This window comes from Oncorhynchus tshawytscha, linkage group LG13 (genome assembly GCF_018296145.1).
Source record: "Oncorhynchus tshawytscha isolate Ot180627B linkage group LG13, Otsh_v2.0, whole genome shotgun sequence".
Lineage (NCBI taxonomy): Eukaryota > Metazoa > Chordata > Actinopteri > Salmoniformes > Salmonidae > Oncorhynchus > Oncorhynchus tshawytscha.
This window is the reverse complement of record NC_056441.1, coordinates 18044933-18062104: the sequence shown is the minus strand read 5'-3', so window position 1 is coordinate 18062104 and position 17172 is coordinate 18044933. Positions and strand designations below refer to the sequence as shown.

General features: G+C 40.1%; 2 protein-coding genes and 1 long non-coding RNA gene across 9 annotated transcripts in view; 1 reads left to right on the top strand and 2 right to left on the bottom strand.

The window, feature by feature from the left end:
- Positions 1-17172, bottom strand: part of LOC112264415 (homeobox protein Hox-A3a-like) — a 35953-nt gene that overhangs the window by 9337 nt on the left and 9444 nt on the right. Inside the window, exon 1 of one of the 7 annotated variants that reach the window (XM_024441014.2) lies at positions 11308-11492. The exons of 1 other annotated variant lie outside the window; for it this stretch is intronic. The gene's annotated coding sequence lies outside the window, so the exon portion shown is untranslated. 5 more of the 7 variants (XM_024441013.2, XM_024441006.2, XM_024441012.2 and 2 more) reach the window with 5 other exon arrangements.
- On the top strand, positions 2701-16355 carry LOC112264423. The gene is made up of 4 exons (XR_006078572.1): positions 2701-2860; positions 3037-5792; positions 12290-12355; positions 16039-16355. It is a non-coding gene; the product is annotated as an uncharacterized LOC112264423 (long non-coding RNA).
- On the bottom strand, positions 7714-10087 carry LOC112264420 (homeobox protein Hox-A4). Its single transcript, XM_024441019.2, has 2 exons — positions 9431-10087; positions 7714-8897 (listed from the first exon to the last, which is right to left on the bottom strand). The coding sequence occupies exons 1-2, from the start codon at positions 9843-9845 to the stop codon at positions 8557-8559; spliced, it is 756 nt and encodes a 251-aa protein (XP_024296787.1). The 5' UTR covers positions 9846-10087; the 3' UTR covers positions 7714-8556.

The following is a 17172-nucleotide window of genomic DNA, read 5'->3' as shown; positions in this document are numbered from 1 at the left end:
TTAATTCAACATTAGCAGCCAAAACCAGTCAAGTAAAATACACAAATTTACGATAATAGGCTTTAGCCCAGTAGTTTAAAGAATTGCAATGTGACCTATCTTGTGTCCAAATGTAAATATTGTATCATCTTGTAATCATATGTGTTCGTTGTGCAACGAAGTTAGTGAATATTCTTTATTTTAAACTTAATAACCACATTATTATACATATTTTTCTCTTATTAATCAAATTATTGCTAGTAATAAAAAATAATACATTTCAAAACAGTCACATGTATATTTCAACATCAATGTTACAAAAACAAAACTATCCAGAAAACTAAAAAAGTAGCTTGGACAATCATTTTTGTAGCTTTTTTGTTTTTGTGTGTATTTTTGTCCACCATTGGAATTGGATCGAATAGTCATTAGCGCTCGTGCAATGGCTGCCCCAAGTCCCTGCGCCCATAAATCACACCCGAGCGCCGTGACCTCAGCGCGGCCGCGCGGTCCTATATGGCACTCCGTCTACCATTATCCTCGTCTCCGTGGCAGAGCCGCACAACCCCAAAGCCTTTCTTCGCTTTTTATGTACCTCAACTTGATGTATCCTTTCCCGAGAAAACTCATGTTTAACACCACAAATTGATGTATTTTATAGGGAAATGAATTACTCCTCGGAGCAGGACGTCACGACTGCTTTCACCTCAGTTTTTTTTTCTTATTTTCTAACCAGCAGAGGTTTAAATGGCTGGGTTTATTTACAAACCGCTATCTAGGCCAACTGCAAATCTGATGTAGGCTATCTGTGGCTATGGCTGCATGAACTGCATGCGGGTTTCTAGCTAAACACTTGAGTGTCTGCACTATTCCGAGCTAGGAATCTGATCAAAATTAAACTTGAAAATCAAACATTTAAAAATCTATATTTTATTGTGATATATAACACCAATGGAGTAAGGCTAGACCATGGGATGGGGAATTGTTGTGAGGACTTTGAAGCCAAGCTAAAATGTTCACACAGGATAGTGAAGCAAATATAACTGAAGTTATGTTTCATGTAGTATAATTCATTTTAGTAGCCTGACACTGAAAATCGACGATATCTCTAACAACATGACAATATATACTCTTTACAAATGTTTCAGTTTTATTTTCCAGCCCGACACAAACATGGAGTCTTTTTTGCTTACTGACCTCTGCCTCGCGCGGCAATAACTCACGACAGTAATGAACAATCGGCGGAAATACCTCAAAATAAAATCCATCATCCCCAAGCACAAGCTCTGACTCTGTCCGCGAGGAAAAACATATCCGTCCGTGACAGCAGTATAATAGCATCCACAACAAGCAAGAACCTCCCTCTCTCCCTGTCTCTCTTTCTCGTTCCCTCTTTCTTTCTCTCCTCAGCAAAAGTCTACAAAGCCCCGACTAAACTCACGGAAAGTGGGGGGATGCGCGTAATCAGCATCGTATGGCCAGACCAGGGCTCCGGTTTTCTCCCGGTGCCATAACACCGCGCCGTATTATGCGCTCTGCTCACGTGACACCACGTCAACTTAAATCCCTTTTATTTGAGCCCGTGAATCATTCATGGAGGCAGTCATTGCCCCTGAGGAAAACGGATCACTTTAGAGGGAGGAAAAAGAAGGGTACATGAGACTACAATGTACGATGGGACAGGTCTCTCGCAGTGCCTCTCGAATTCCACACAACTCGCCTGATACCGAGGCGTGTGTGTTCTGTCAGTTTTGAAGGCTCCTATATTTAGTGCCTATTAACGTAATCAGAGAGCGCTAATCCCGATGTAAAATACTGTGATGCTAGGCTAACTAGCCTTGGGCCACGGGTAGAGCCAGGGATGTGTTTGGCGTGGTGGTGTGACAATTCTCACTATGTGAGATAGATAGAGGGCTTTTCCTCAAGGAAGCCCCTTATGGGTGGCGGATTGCTCACTCAACACCCGAGTCACCCCTTTCTTTTTTATAGAGAGATATGGCTGGTGCTATTGTGTGCAGAGTGTGCAGAGGCACTCAATATCGCCACCACTCCACTATACATCACCCCACACCCCCGAGCTATACAACCAATCACTCACCCACTCACTCACTCAGTCAATAGCCACATACTGGCGGCCGAATCGAAATCAAATATCTCATAGTTACCTGTCCGAACGCTGCGTAAAGGTGTGCGTCCCAGTAGCCGGGAGGTGTGAGTGTCAGTTAGTCAGTCAGTGCTGATCTGAGAGGAGATGGTGCACGAGTAAGCGCAATGAGCTGGTTCTTTACCCCCCTGGTCAGTGCAGCGACCCTCCATTCAACCTGCAGCTCTTACGCATTTCCTACCGCCAGTTGAGTGATGCTGGAAATTATAGGTTTGCGCAGAGGACATACTCAAATCCCAGTATGGGGAGGGGGAAGGATCAGGTGGTAATATGGCAACTAGCCTACTCTTCTTGTTCACATGAAAACGTATGAGATGAGGGTCATCGACAATAATTATCTTTGAAATAAATGTATATTCTACTGCAATGTCTAATAGACCCACAACTTAAGTTATGAACGGTATGGTGGCCCACTACATTCTATCGTTTAGACTTCCCGGGTACAGCCTAAACCTTGTCCGGAAGAGCAGCCCTTCTCTCGGCGCCGTTTGGCGCTTGTTTTCTGTCAACACTGAGCAGCGGGCGTGGAAATGTTCCACCATAACTATTAATCACGTAAAGCGGACATGGAGCGCATCCCACTCCCACACCACGCCACCCTTTGTCTTCTCAAACTACAACTTGAGCCGTTTAAACTTTTAAAAATACGAGCAGGAGGGGACCATCTCTTATCAGTTTACCTTTCAGACTACTTTGTGGAAGATTGGGAGTGAGGAGGTTCTGATTTTATGATTTATGTTGAGTTAGAATTATGGGTGAATCAGATTTGATTAGCATTTTTTTTTTTTTTTTTAATGTGAAGAGGGGACGTCGTTTAAACTCAGAGAAAGGCCTTTACTTTGGGATACATTTTGGTGATACAGAAATGTGATTTATGTCTTTCTCTGTTCTAGCTCGGCCAGATTTGCATACCACTGCACCAGCTCAGAGTGCACATGCATGGCATGCCGGGGAGCGTCTGTGACTGGAGCTGACGGTGGACGGAAAACAGACCCTCTCTCCCACGCCGGGTTTCGCCACCGCACCTGAACTTTTTCCTGACCCAAGCCGAGGCCCAGAGAGTCAAGTGTGAAGTTATTTGGGGTCAAAAACAAGGAGAGGATGGAGACTACAAAACCAATTACGAACATAGCTAAACCTCCGTTTTCAGCTGGGAAAGTTTTGGATACTTTTTAGGATGGGTGTTTGTCCTTTTTAGCAGTTTCAAGTTTCAAAGTTTATTCGCCACTGCACAGAATTCAACAGGTGTAAAACCGTACAGTGGAATTCTTGATTTGAGAGCTAGTTCCAATAATCCGTGATAATACTATAGTAATAGTATACACTAGTGATAATACTATAGGAAATACCCGAACATATAATACAAAATGCAATCAAAAATAAAAACCACACAAGATGATTAGCATATTACAGCATTTGGTTAGTTTCTTTGTTTATACTTTTTCTGAGTTATTTCTTCAGATATATCAAACTCCCAACATTCCCCGGCCACCAAGAGGACTTGAGCTGTCGACCTCTCCACACCCTCTGTCTTTGGGTGTTCGCCAGACGGCGGTGGCTATAGGCTACATATCTCCCCACAATGTTGACATTTGAAGCTCTTAACAGCGAGCCTTGGGTTACCGATACACTCAGCAGAAGATAACTCTTTCTCAGGGGTTTACATTGACCAACATCAAGGCTAATGCGAAATTCAACGCCTTAAACTGGCTTGGCGTCCAAGCTAAGACAAAGAAGCCTCGGTGGATCTCGCTATACACGACTACACGGACTGACTTCTGTTCTGCTGATTTGTTTCAGTACGTATTGTAGAAATAAAATTGTATTAATGTTGACTTTTTGTTGTAATACTTTAAAATGTATTTCAATTGCCACTTTTGATAGGTTAACGTTATATTTAGTGTTTTGAAGAGCTGATTATAACACTTTTAAGGTAAGAACAAGAGACTAAACTTCCTAATTTGACCTCAGAGCAATAATAATGCTGTATAATAATAATAATAATCATCATAATATTAATAATATTAACAATAATAGTAGGCCTACACATTACCAATGGCACATTTGATTCAACTAGCCTCTGGCAAGCTAAAACTAAAACTAACCGCTCAAAGTCATTTTGAACATATTTTTAGACTTATCGTTATTACACGTGTTTATATTGTATGTTACATTAATGTTCAATAACAGACTTATAGCCTAAAGTCAGTCTTTCGTGGACAGGATGGTGATCTGTTAATGTTTAACTTAGTTCTTGATTGTTCTTTGTGGCTTCTCTGTATAAGGCGCCCATTCAATAATGTGGATAACTCATTCATGCACAATAGCCTGATATTTGCCTTTTAAAACTTTGCATGTGTGGCTCACAAGACCAGACATGGGTTAACATGCACATAAATTGTTAATAAAAATGTATTTCTACAAAATACTTTGAAAACAGTTATCTATACCACATGAAAACGGAATATAAAGTCAATGATTACTGTACTACTTCTACGTGAATGCATTGTTTTTACCAGAATCTTACAATCCTTTCAATTAATTTCAACGCAACTTTATTTATACAATCAGAGACAAATGTGACAGTAAGTTGAGTGTGCAAAAAGCATGGAACCTCTTCCTTGCTCAGGGTCATTGGGTTGCTCTAAGGTAATCTTGTGATCACTTATGTCCAATGCCAATATACATTTGAGTTCATTGCAGTGTTTATTTTCAATTAGGCCTACTTTATTTATGCTCAATTAACGAAGTGGCATTTCTGGGCTCTACACCCTTGAATGTAAGCCACAGGTCAGAAGCGAACAAGAAGTCTCACTGCACAGCTTTGTCAATCGCAGCAGTCCTAAAACAACGGGGTATCAGTTCATATTTTATCAATTAAATGTTCAGAATTATAAAAGTTCGTTTCAGCCACATTGCAATTCCGTATCCCCCTCCTCTTCCTTTTGAGTCATTTTAGGGTAAATTTAGCCAGAAATGTTATATTATGGAAAAGCACAGATGCTATGCAGAAGTTTGTACTTTTCCACATGCTGATGCGCCTTGTGTATAACGCCTGGGTGTGAGCCTTGATCACAAGTTGAATGCCATATCCTACCATAATAACTGCCTCATATAGTCTATTATAATTGAAAAAGTACATCTTCATATGAGTAATATTCAGATTCCAGGTAACAATTTAGAAAATGATAGTTTTCAAGTTTTTAAATTGCTACGTGACGGTAACGCTTACGCATTTTTGCCACAAGGAACCAGTCTCCTAGCAGAGTCTAACCCACAAAGCTGCGGGTTAACAGGAGGTTGATGCTGGTGAGCAAGAAAGCCTTATAACAAAGCAGCAGCTGAATATACACTGTTACAAATCAGTCACAACCAAATACCAATGACGTGGACAGTTACATTGCTCTCAACCTTTAACATATCGCTATGTAAAGAAATGAAAAACAAGTTATTTAGGACAGAAAGTGTCCAAATCTACTCACAATCAGACAACATGGGCTCTATCCACCAGGGAACGGACGGACAGGAGCGAGAATTTAGCAGAGAGGAATATTTGATTCGTGCTCTGCCGAGGATCATTGCAAATGAAAATACTGCCGATTTTCATATCTATTTCTGACCCGAGGGCATTCATTATTGAATACGTCACGTGAGTTATCATATTAAAATGTAGTACATTGGGGGTGACCTCTATTCGGGTATTAAATTAGCACAAATGTCTAATTTAACTATCTTGACATCGTGAGAGACTGCGTAAAACCTGTGCCAATCAAACAAAATGGCAATTTCTCAACTCCACGCCTACGCCAACTGCTGGCACAGAAAAGGCCTAGACTAAGTTGGCAAGATAATTCTGTGTAATTTAAAATTTTTCCATAATGCATTACATTGAATTGCACTTGTATCCACTTAAAGCTCAGATGGAGTTTACGAAGATGTAGCCATATTACGCATTCCTTTCCTGCTGTGCCCAATGCCATTTGATAAGAAAATACGCGGATTGTTATGCATATGCTATAACATTCCACTCAGGCCTACTTATATAATATATATATATATAACATAGCAATCGCTTCTGTCTATCAAGGATGGATTATGAATGCTTGTAAAGTCAGATACACAGACAAAATGCTGCTTATGGCGAACAATAATAATGGCCTTGAATAACTGTTTTTTCATTTCGTTAACATATCTACTCGAAACTCAATGTTAGAGTCCATAATTATAAGAATGGTTTTCATTTACTAGAATAATGTAGATCCTTTGGAGAGGTCAACGAGGTCCCTTTTATAGCTACAGTAAATGGAAAAGGTTTTTTTCTAATAGCTCTAAGCGTGGTCTATCTCAATCTTCCTTTTGCACTCATGATCTGACAGAGGCGTTTGTGGGACGAATAGCAGTAGAGACGACTTTGAGTGAATGAACAACACGTTTGCACACCTTCACAAAAATGTTGTTGCCGCATTGTCTCGTGGGCAAATATATATATATTAAAAGCTATGGAGGACTGGACATTGTGTGTCGTAAGGTCAGAGGTCAAGCGGAGTGCTGCTAGTCGATGATTGGTCAGATACTGATGTGTCCTCTCGTTGAACCCTCTGATTGTTTAGATGTAGCAGGTAGTGACCAACACACGCTGGTAATACTCGGGTTTGAGAAGAAAATGCACATTATCCTTAGAATAAAAAAGGAAAACAGGAGCAGCCAAATGTGTGGCCAAATACTTCGCTAGAATATAACAGGTCTCTATGGGGCTACATAAAGTTTATTATTATGGTAGTAAGTAATATCCTATTTCAATTTGCAACACTCTCATACTTTCGAAATACTAACCTATAGTAGTAGTTTACAGATTATTAACAAATATGCACACACGATTTAGTTTTGCATTGTGTTAACTGTGTATGCAATGTTGTAACAGAGAAACATGGCCCGTAAATCAACTTGTTTAGTTTAATAGCAGTTTTATAGCAATCTGGAAAGTCCACTGAGAAAGATGCATCTGGGTGAAAAATAAAATGTTATTGGAGTTTTATGCCCATTTTATGCACAACGATATTTCTGGATAATTGTGCGTCTTTGACTGAAACTACATTGACTGAATGTCTTAGAACTGTGAACTTGCAAGGAGTGGGCTTTTGTATATATTTACTGACATTTTAGGTGCTGCCCATTGGAATATCACTGGTCTGAGTTGTTTTGTCCAGAAAAACGAAAGTGGACAAACAAAGCAAAATTTAACACCCAGCACAGCTATCATAATTAGGTGAATTGTATTTCTTATAACGTTCATTACGCACGCACATTCGAAGCACTAGCTAGCTCATTCAAATGTTTCAATCCCTGTTTGGGAATAGTGTAACGTCATTCAACGTTAAAGAAACAAGCACTATGCGTATTGAGTTTGTGAGCCTTGTTAAATCATCCACAACCTTTGTGCGGCCTTTGACATAGGCCTACGCTATAGACAAGTTATGCTATTGTTACCATAGCATTCAAAAATGTGATCTAACTCAATGCATATTATTCTGAAATATCTAACAATATTATATGCAAACCAACATCAGCCATACAATTGAAGTACATATTTATTTCACGGGAAACGTTTCTTGCATGTGCCTAAACTACAATACATTATTACACCGTTCATTAATCAAACAACATATACAAATATTCACAGTTTAGATCACACCACAAAATAGGGACACACTATCACAGATGAAACGAGTCTACACTACTACACGAACAAACAAACGAGGTTGTCTTTTTTAGCCGACAAAATGGATTCAGTATTGTGCCTTCGCTATGATTTGTCTATGTACATTAGGGGTGAAAGTCACCTGGACATTACACGAGTTAATAACACATTCAACAGTAAACCAACTCATTCACACATCACGAGCTAAACCCTAACTACTACCCTGTCCCGTTCTAAATCTCGTGATAGGTCTCAGACCGGGCACTCGAGCTTTCCTAAAACATCGTCATTATTTCAAGTATATTAAAACTTTCCACGAGAATAAACAAAAACATTGCATAGAAGAAAAAGAAAAACGCGGCATCACATATCTCTCGTCTCATTCTCTTTCTTTTTATTCTATGCAATGATACATATAATCCAAGGTCCTGTGGTGCATTTGAATGTGCGTTAACCTTCTGTCTTAATAAACAAGTACATACATTTCAGTTGCCATCTTGGGCAGTACGTGGCGGATTTCGAGCTCAATAATGAGGAGAGAGTGAACAAACAGAAAGAGGAGGTTGAGAGGGGAAATGGTTTTGAAAGGACGCGACAGGCCCAAGGGCCAAGGGAATGGGGTAATACCATGGGGGCCATACTCGAGAATCGGGCCACAAAATTCAGTTTCTGTGTTCTGTTCTCAGTCTGTTGGTTTGGCGCGAGGGTTCCATCACTATAGGCTCGCGGTGCAAGGCGTGGGAACAAGCTGCTGGTGCGTGGCTGTTTTGATTTTCTGTTGTTGCTGCTGCTGCTGTGCTCCCAAGGACGAGGCTGAGCTTGCGGAGCGGATCTTTGTGTTCGGCAGCTTGTGATCTTTCTTCCACTTCATTCTTCTGTTCTGGAACCAGATCTTCACCTGACGTTCGGTCAGGCACATCGTGTGCGCGATCTCCACGCGCCTGCGTCGGGTCAGGTAGCGGTTGAAGTGGAATTCTTTCTCCAGCTCGAGAGCCTGCTGGCGGGTGTAGGCAGTGCGAGACCTCTTGGGCACTCCTCCATTGTAAGTAGCATTGACTGAAGAAAAGCAAGCACACACACATACAAGCAAGCAGTTGTTACTGCCACATGAAGCACTACAGTTCAAACACCACCTCCACTGGATACATTACAACTGTTGTTCTCCATAAAGGCTCGTTGGTAGTCTAATGGGGGTATAAAGCCTACGATGTTTTGTTCGGGGTTTCGCCTCAATTTCTATTGCATAGAAAGACCTTAATTTGGAGACTCCATGTGTACAAGCGCTCGCATCCAGGGACAAATCAAGCCTTAGAAAATGATTAACAAAATCGGCGGGGTTGTATATTACAGTTTGGCTGGGGTCCAGCCATGGAGGTATAGTTCTAGTTAAAAGACAACATAGACACATGGCCCCGGCAGACAAACACAGGCAATACAATTTATGAGGGTTCTTAATTACCGACCCCGCTGCTCGATGGTCGTAAATTGCCGTTGTAAGGGGTGCTACTAGTGCTGCCTCGATGGGCGTGCATACGTTCCAGTGGCGGCTTGCTCTGTGGTTCCGGTATTTAAACGTGGCGATAACTCACCAACATGGACCTTCTTCATCCAGGGGTAGACCACCGGCACTTCCTTTCCCTTCTGTGCGCTGGAATAAGACTCAGTGGCGAGGCTGCAGTCTTTGCTCACGTCCGCCACGGCACCGCTGTCTGGGACTGGGTTGAGGCGAGGGCCATGGTTCTGGGCAACGGGGTGAGCCTGTGCGTGATGCCTGTCGGTGAAATCGTCGAGACCGTTGTTAGGGACATTACCGTAGTCGTAGCTCGGTTCTGTGTAGTTTGACCTCGGATAGGACGCCTCGTCGTGATGGGGAAAGCCCGAATCTTTTGGCCGTTCGTAGTACTCAGTAGGGGCGGGGATGTATCCGTTCTGTTGATATTCGTCGCATGGAGGAAAGGAAGGTTCGATATAGTTCGAGTTTATCAAGTATGAACTCATGATCATTAATTTGTGAAGTGCAACAATACTAATTTTTATCGCTCTGTCGTTATTCTGATCTCCACAAAACCCTCCTACTCTCTGTCAAATGTACAAAGTTGTCTGGTCACGTGTAAACCGCCACCAATCACCGCGTCTCCTGTGGGCATCATGTAAACAGGAACCAATGGAAAGCCTGGCATTGGCACAACGAAAATGTCTCAGACTAGCCTACGTTGGTGATTTCCTTATTTAATCAAAATAGATAAAGAAAAAAGTATCAAGGCAGTTGTTTACCACATTGACTCAACTAGAGTAAGTAACCCCTTTATTTAGCAGTAACCCACAGTAGACCACGGCCTTGAGGAGATGATGAGGAGGAGGAGGATGATGATGATGTTGGGTATCTCATACTGTTGCCCAGGAAAAGGATGGGCTCTTTGGAAACAAGCAAACTGTACGTGTCTTATTTTCTGTCAAAGATGACATTGGAGCGCCTTTCCAATCCACTCCTTTCCAAGATGCGTTCCTTTCTAGTCAATTCTCAGTTGGTAATTCCGTTCGTAAAATGTAAATCTGTATTGTAACATTTTACTGATGGTGATGAACTAAATGAAATGGAAACGTGTTTAGATAGATACTGATATTGATCGTGAACTGGAGACTAGAGAGTGACAGATTATGTGCACGCACAATCGAGGAAGTCAAATATTTAACTTGATTTGTGCCACACACACACACACACAAAAAGCGAGGCAAAGATAAAACATTGCCTGGGCGCATTTACACGGCTCTGCGGTACACATTGTCACTTAAACCTATGATAACTCTGCATTTTAATTGTAACATCAAATAGTTTATATTTGGCTCATCATATACAAGATGGCATCTTAAAAGAAGGCCAAAAGAAGGCCAAATAACCGGTTGCGAATTTGCAATGATGTTAGTAGATGAGAAGTGAACACTTGTGTTGAAATGAAAAGCAACTCAATACAAAAGTAAGTGATCAACATGCATCCGCCTATCTACCGACGCACCGTCTACTGACAAAGCGCTTGTCAGTAAGCACAAAGATAGGCCTATACGACTCATTTTTAGAAGTAACTGCCTGCGATTGATTATAACTAACCTAGTTGACTTTACTAGGTTAGTTGTTGACTTTACTCAAATATCCAACATAAACACCCATCATTTGTGCAGCATTTTAAACTATTGAGGTGGATGTCAGTTAATAATTAGGCCTACAACATAAGACTAAGGGCATAGTAATAATAATAATCATCATAAATATAGTATACTATTAATAAGTACAATGCCAAACAACTGAAATAAACAACTAGACCTAAAAATAACAATATTCAAGCCATCACCTGAAAATGTATTCAACCTCACGAACATGTATCCTACAATTAACCAAACACACTTCTCGTTTCATTTCACTATGACAAAAGTGCAATTATATACAGTTTATAATAGCAGCATCCCTGACCGTATCTCTTCTGTGCCATCAGTGTCTTGTCAACTGCCATCTCCACGACCTGCTTGCCCTCCATCTCACTATTCCGAATCCGAGGTGAAAATATCGAGGAAGCCTCCTCAACTGCACGAACAACTCTAGGGAAAGTGTCCGCGACTGTCCACTTGAAGAAGGCCCGATGCGCGGTGGCAAGGGGAGGCCAAACTTCGGAAATATTGACAGCTTTATTTATTTATTTTTTCGCTCCCGCTTTCTATTCGCTCCCCTAAACAGCGATAACTTCTCTCTGACCCCAAAGTGACACCGTTTCCATTTTGTTTCTGATTAATCTTGCCCATTGACAGTCTTTGTTAAACAACAAGGCGTGCCCTTCTCCAAAGAGGCGACATTTTCATATTTGTTAGACGCAATGACCTGAAGTTCACCCCGGACTTGGACTTCGGTTTTCGGGTCTACTCGACTCTGGGGAGATAACGGTGCACTTAGTACGGGTCAGCACCCAACAGCGCCCCAAAAATAATAATAATTTGTAATATATATATATATAATATAATATATATATAAAATATATATATATTTTTTAAACAGTACAAAACCCATGTAAGTCCACCTTAAAAAGACTTACGTCGATTGTGGCACTCCTGTAGCGATGTTAGCCAACTGAAGGGACGCTTCAGTGTATCCTTGTCAAGGTTTGATTTAGAAGGATATACATATGTATATTTATTCAATTTGTATCATACTGTTAGGCTTATGTTATTGTTGCTCACCTAGGCTCCTGTTTTTCCCGTTCAAACAAGGTCCTGCTCCGAGCTTTGTATGGATAAGACGGAAACGAAAGCCATCTCTATGGGATTTGTATTTTTGTCAGATTTAGGCCTATGGCATTCTACGCATCTAAATAGCCAAAGTTGACAGGTGTTATATTACGATGTAATGTATTCTGCACCTGTAACTCATCGTGAATGACAAGGGGGGATATTTTATTCTGTAGATCTGGCCTCCAGAACGCATGTAGCCAAGACCACCTGAGAGCCTATCTATCAAGATAATATCCAAGGTAAGAATACTTGACTTGATATCTAAATCACATACACCCACCCACCACTTATGGTGCTGCCATATGGTGTATTATTATTATTATTTATCCTGCTACCAGTCACGTTCTCCTGATCCCTGCCTACATGTAAGCTACACATCTACCTCAGTATCCCTGCACATTGTAAATGTGGTACTAACACTGACCCTGTACATAGCTGACATTCTCAACAACAACAAAAATTCTGTCTCATATTTCTTATTTCTCTTCTTTTTAAAAATAAAAAAAATGATATTAAATATTGCATTGTTGGGAAGGGCTAGCAATTTAACCATTTCACTGTACTTGTGCATGTGACAAAGAAAACTTGAAACTTGAAATGTACAGTCAGTGTGTTATATATGTGTTATATAAATATGGGCAGGGTTGGCTATTATCCACTCATTAGCCATACAGTAGCCCAACCTTGAATGAGAGACCAGCTAAGTCGGTAATGCTTTACAGCTATTTGCAGTTGATTGCGTTTAATACACTGCTTTTATTACTTACTATAGTCATTTTTTATTTAACATCTTGAGATGGGAAAACGTGTTTATTCTGAAGTTGAACATGTTTTTTATGACCTAATGTTAAACTTAGGTAAAATCACAAGTTTTCTTTTGACACTTCTCAAACGTGAAGATCTAATAAACTTTTCAGCGACATACATATGCTATTTTAAACAAACACATTCAGTGTTTTACGATTTTAGATGGAAAATGTGAAATATGATAAATTGACTTTCACAATATCAAAAAAGAAGCATTAATAAATATGGGACTGGTACCAATCTTATTTGTGCAATGTGGCTCAGGCTACGGCAACGTTTCTGTAACAATTATTCTAAATAAAACTCGTCCAAGGCATCTAAGTTAATTAGCAAAAGAGCAAAAAGTCTAGTTATATGTTTGAAAAATGTCGCCTACTATTCTATTCATTTGCTAAAGTAACGTGTGAGAAAGAAGTGTTTTGCCACGCCTTCTGTCCTTCCCACATATAACGAATATAATATATATATCAAACTGACACAGTGCTGTAAATGTAGACAGTAAGAAAAGTGCTCTGATGATAGTGACTGATCACACATGGTTGCTACAAGGCCCCTTGTCTGTTAGGAGGACCAGGCTGCAGAGGAAAATATTCACTAGGTGGTAAAGGTAAGGGTGCAAATTATTGTTGCAAATATAAGGATTTTGATCATGCAACATGTGAGTTTTGTATAACGATATATTGATATGTTTGCTCAAACAGGAAGGCCACCAACAGCGCTCCTTGCACATTCAACATTCAACACACCTTTAGAGGAAGAAATAGTATATTACTTTGAACATGTTGTTTATGTTGTCGTCTTAAAAATAGGACATAAATCAAAGCAAAAGCAACTGCATCAAGCTAGTGTTTTATGGAGATTTTAGTGATACACAAACGTTTAGAACAACAAGGTCTTAGTTAGGTCTGTGTTATCATATTATTTTGCCCAATCCGTATCTTCTAAATTTATACGACAGAACGTATACTCAATTTTCTTCAATAAAGAGTTGTTAGAATTGTGCCATAACCCAATTCGTTATTATCCTATAAGAAAAATATAACTTGCGGGAGCTATTTCCTTTTTTATTTATGATAAAGACACACCTCCAATTACCATATTATTCCTTTAGCTCTTGACTCTTTTTAAATAAATGAAGATTGAATAACAAATAGTTAGGCTATTTTATAATAGGCCACTTGTTTGTTTAACAAAACGAAATATGAATGAACAGTTTGGGAATAAATTGTTACTGACATGGCTATGGCAGATCTCACAATTTCGAGTGCACAGTTTCATTAGACGTTTTAGGAAAATAGCCTACATTAGCCTACATTTTGCCATGTCTTGAAAACCAATTGTATCTATTACAATATAGGCTAGATGCATATTTTCAGAAAAATTATCCCCATGAAAGCGCATTGGGTTAGCAATTTTCATGTAGAATTAGATGGGGATGGGGCTCATATTCTCACAGTTTTACGGGAAAGGAAAACGCTTGTGTTCGATCTCTTTATGCAGCTCCATCCCTTTAGAAGCTTTATAGCCTAAAGCCTAACGCATTTTCAAAACCTAATACAATTATAACGGTGTTTTTGTTCTTATTCAGAAAAGTTTATAACACTTCACGGTTTTCATTTATTATTATTATTATTATTTTTTTTTTTACATATTTCTTCTTTGTAACCAAAATCAACTTGTGGGTGACTTTTTGTAAGGCAAAAAACAAGACGTGTTGCTTAGCAGAGCGAGAGAAAGGCTAAATGTTTTTTAAGGAGTCCGGAGGCTCCATTTGGGGGGCTGTGGCCATAGCCTACCCATCACCCTGTGACCGGGGTAAGAATATCAATCCTCAAAATGCTAATTTTGCCCTGGTCCCTAAACATAACCAATGCAATTTATTCAAAGGAAATTCACCAATCCACACCCTTAATAAAATGCTGGCCACTCAATCTTGGGTCTGGGGACGGGCGGGGGTCCACTCCCCTCGGTCCCTAACTCGGGGTCACCCCGCTTTCAGGGTTCACCTGGAGTGCACCGTCAAACATATGTAATTCAAAGCTATTCTATCTTTTGTGTGGAGAGTCAAGATCGCTATTATAACGCTGGCATCAGGCCCCGGCTGAACAGATGAAGGAGACTTGTTCAGCGGGTAAACTTTTGACCCCAATTTTTCCTCCTCTTCCCCGCTATCTCGAGTTCATCAGTCCCACCCCTGCGAGGCTGTGCTGCCCAGGCGAGGTTTCTGGCTGCTCAGGACGAAAAATGTATTTGCTCTATATTCATTTCTGTTATCATTACTGTAATTATTCTCATGAATATTATAATTAATGATATCCTATAGTAACAATAAAGGCAGGCCTATAACAGAATAACTGTAGTTATATCTCTGTACTGTCTCACTGTGGGTTTTGGTTACAACACACCGCTCTGCATACCTCTAATACAGTATGTACATTATATTTAAGTAATAGGCCCGAGGGGTTGGGGTATATGGTCAATATGACACTGCTAAGGGCTGTTCTTACTCACGAAGCAACACGGAGTGCCTGGATACAGCCCTTAGCCGTGGTATATTGGCCATATATCACAAACCCCTGAGGTGCCTTATTGCTATTATAAACTAGTTACCAACGTAATTAGAGCAGTAAAAATAAATGTTTTGTCATACCAGTGGTATATGGTCTGATATACCACGGCTGTCAGCCAATCAGCATTCAGTGCTCGAACCACCCAGTTTATAATGACATTTTTGTCATTTAGCAGGCCCTCTTATCCAGAACAACTTACGTTATTCATTCGTTTGTATCAAGCAAACCACTCAGGGATGCATGTGTGTCCTTCATACTTTTGTGTGCCTCACATCTACCTACTATGCCATACTGCTCAAATGTACCACAGGCTATCCAACAAAAAAACGAATGTAATATGCAAATGTTATTTTGCCACTGCAATGTGTATGTATTAAGGCAAGCAAACCGGTCAAGTATATGTGTGTCCTATCCTACTATCGTATGTGTGTGTGTGTGTGTGTGTGTGTGTGTGTGTGTGTGTGTGTGTGTGTGTGTGTGTGTGTGTGTGTGTGTGTGTGTGTGTGTGTGTGTGTGTACGTGCGCGTGCGTTCTCCTCCTATCAGAAGCTGGCTGCGGATGACACTGAACTTGGCCTAAAGCGAGCTCTGCTGGTGGCTCCGGGAGGATGCAGATTTATCTTTCTGCTATGGCTGACCTCGCGGTGAACCGCGCGCTGGGGACGGTTCTTTTTTTCTGCCTGGCATTGTCTGCCTTGCTGTGCAACGCATAAGGGACCCCAATTTGGACATTTTAATTGTGTAACAATGGTGTAAATTTCTCCCCAGACGTCACAATGATAATGGCATAGAATAATGGTTTTACTTATATTTTCTACACCACAAACTGTAATGGAAATAAAGTTACATTTCGTTGCATTGGCTATCTGTTTACACGACTTAGTGATATATGTCAACTATTAGGTTACTGGGCGGAGAAGGGGAGGATGGGGAATATGGTTGGGGTCAAACCACGTCAAATCACCAGATGAGTCAGTTTGAATTCCATCGATGTATTGATATAAAGTCCTATGAAGATAATTTTTTCAGATGTATTTATTCATTGAATTTCAATCAAATACTTTTGAGATTACATTGCTTGAAATCGAATTCACCGATGAAAAAAAAGGTTATGAATAGACTGTAAGAACTAATTTAGACTTTAGACTTTATGATAACCATTTCTGATACTTCAAATATAATGTTTTCTACTTACAGTAGGCCAACATGTACTTCTTAATTAGACATGGGCAATGCACCCATTATCCAAATGCTTTAATCATCACGACATGATAAAGGCCTAATTTAAATGTGTCAACATATAAGAGCAACACACAACGATGGAAATTGAGTCAGAAATCCATAACTGTCAAATAGTAAAACACTGTTATACACATCAAATAGGCCTGACACAGCTACGTACTAGAAACACAGTTTAACTAAACCTAGACTGTTGCCACAGAGTCTACATTACAGTCTACATTACAGCCAAAACAACAACGTAATTAGGCTATATACTAAGCTAAGCAAGAAACTGATGCAGAGCAGTTTTCCCAGCAAACGAAAAAAACGCAATCTAAAGGAAACTATTGTGATTGTGAAAATGCGTCACAATACAAAAGTTACACACACTTTTGTGACGAATTTACAAATTGGCTACTTTGATAAATCTATCCTTTCCTGGAGATATTGGTATCTGAG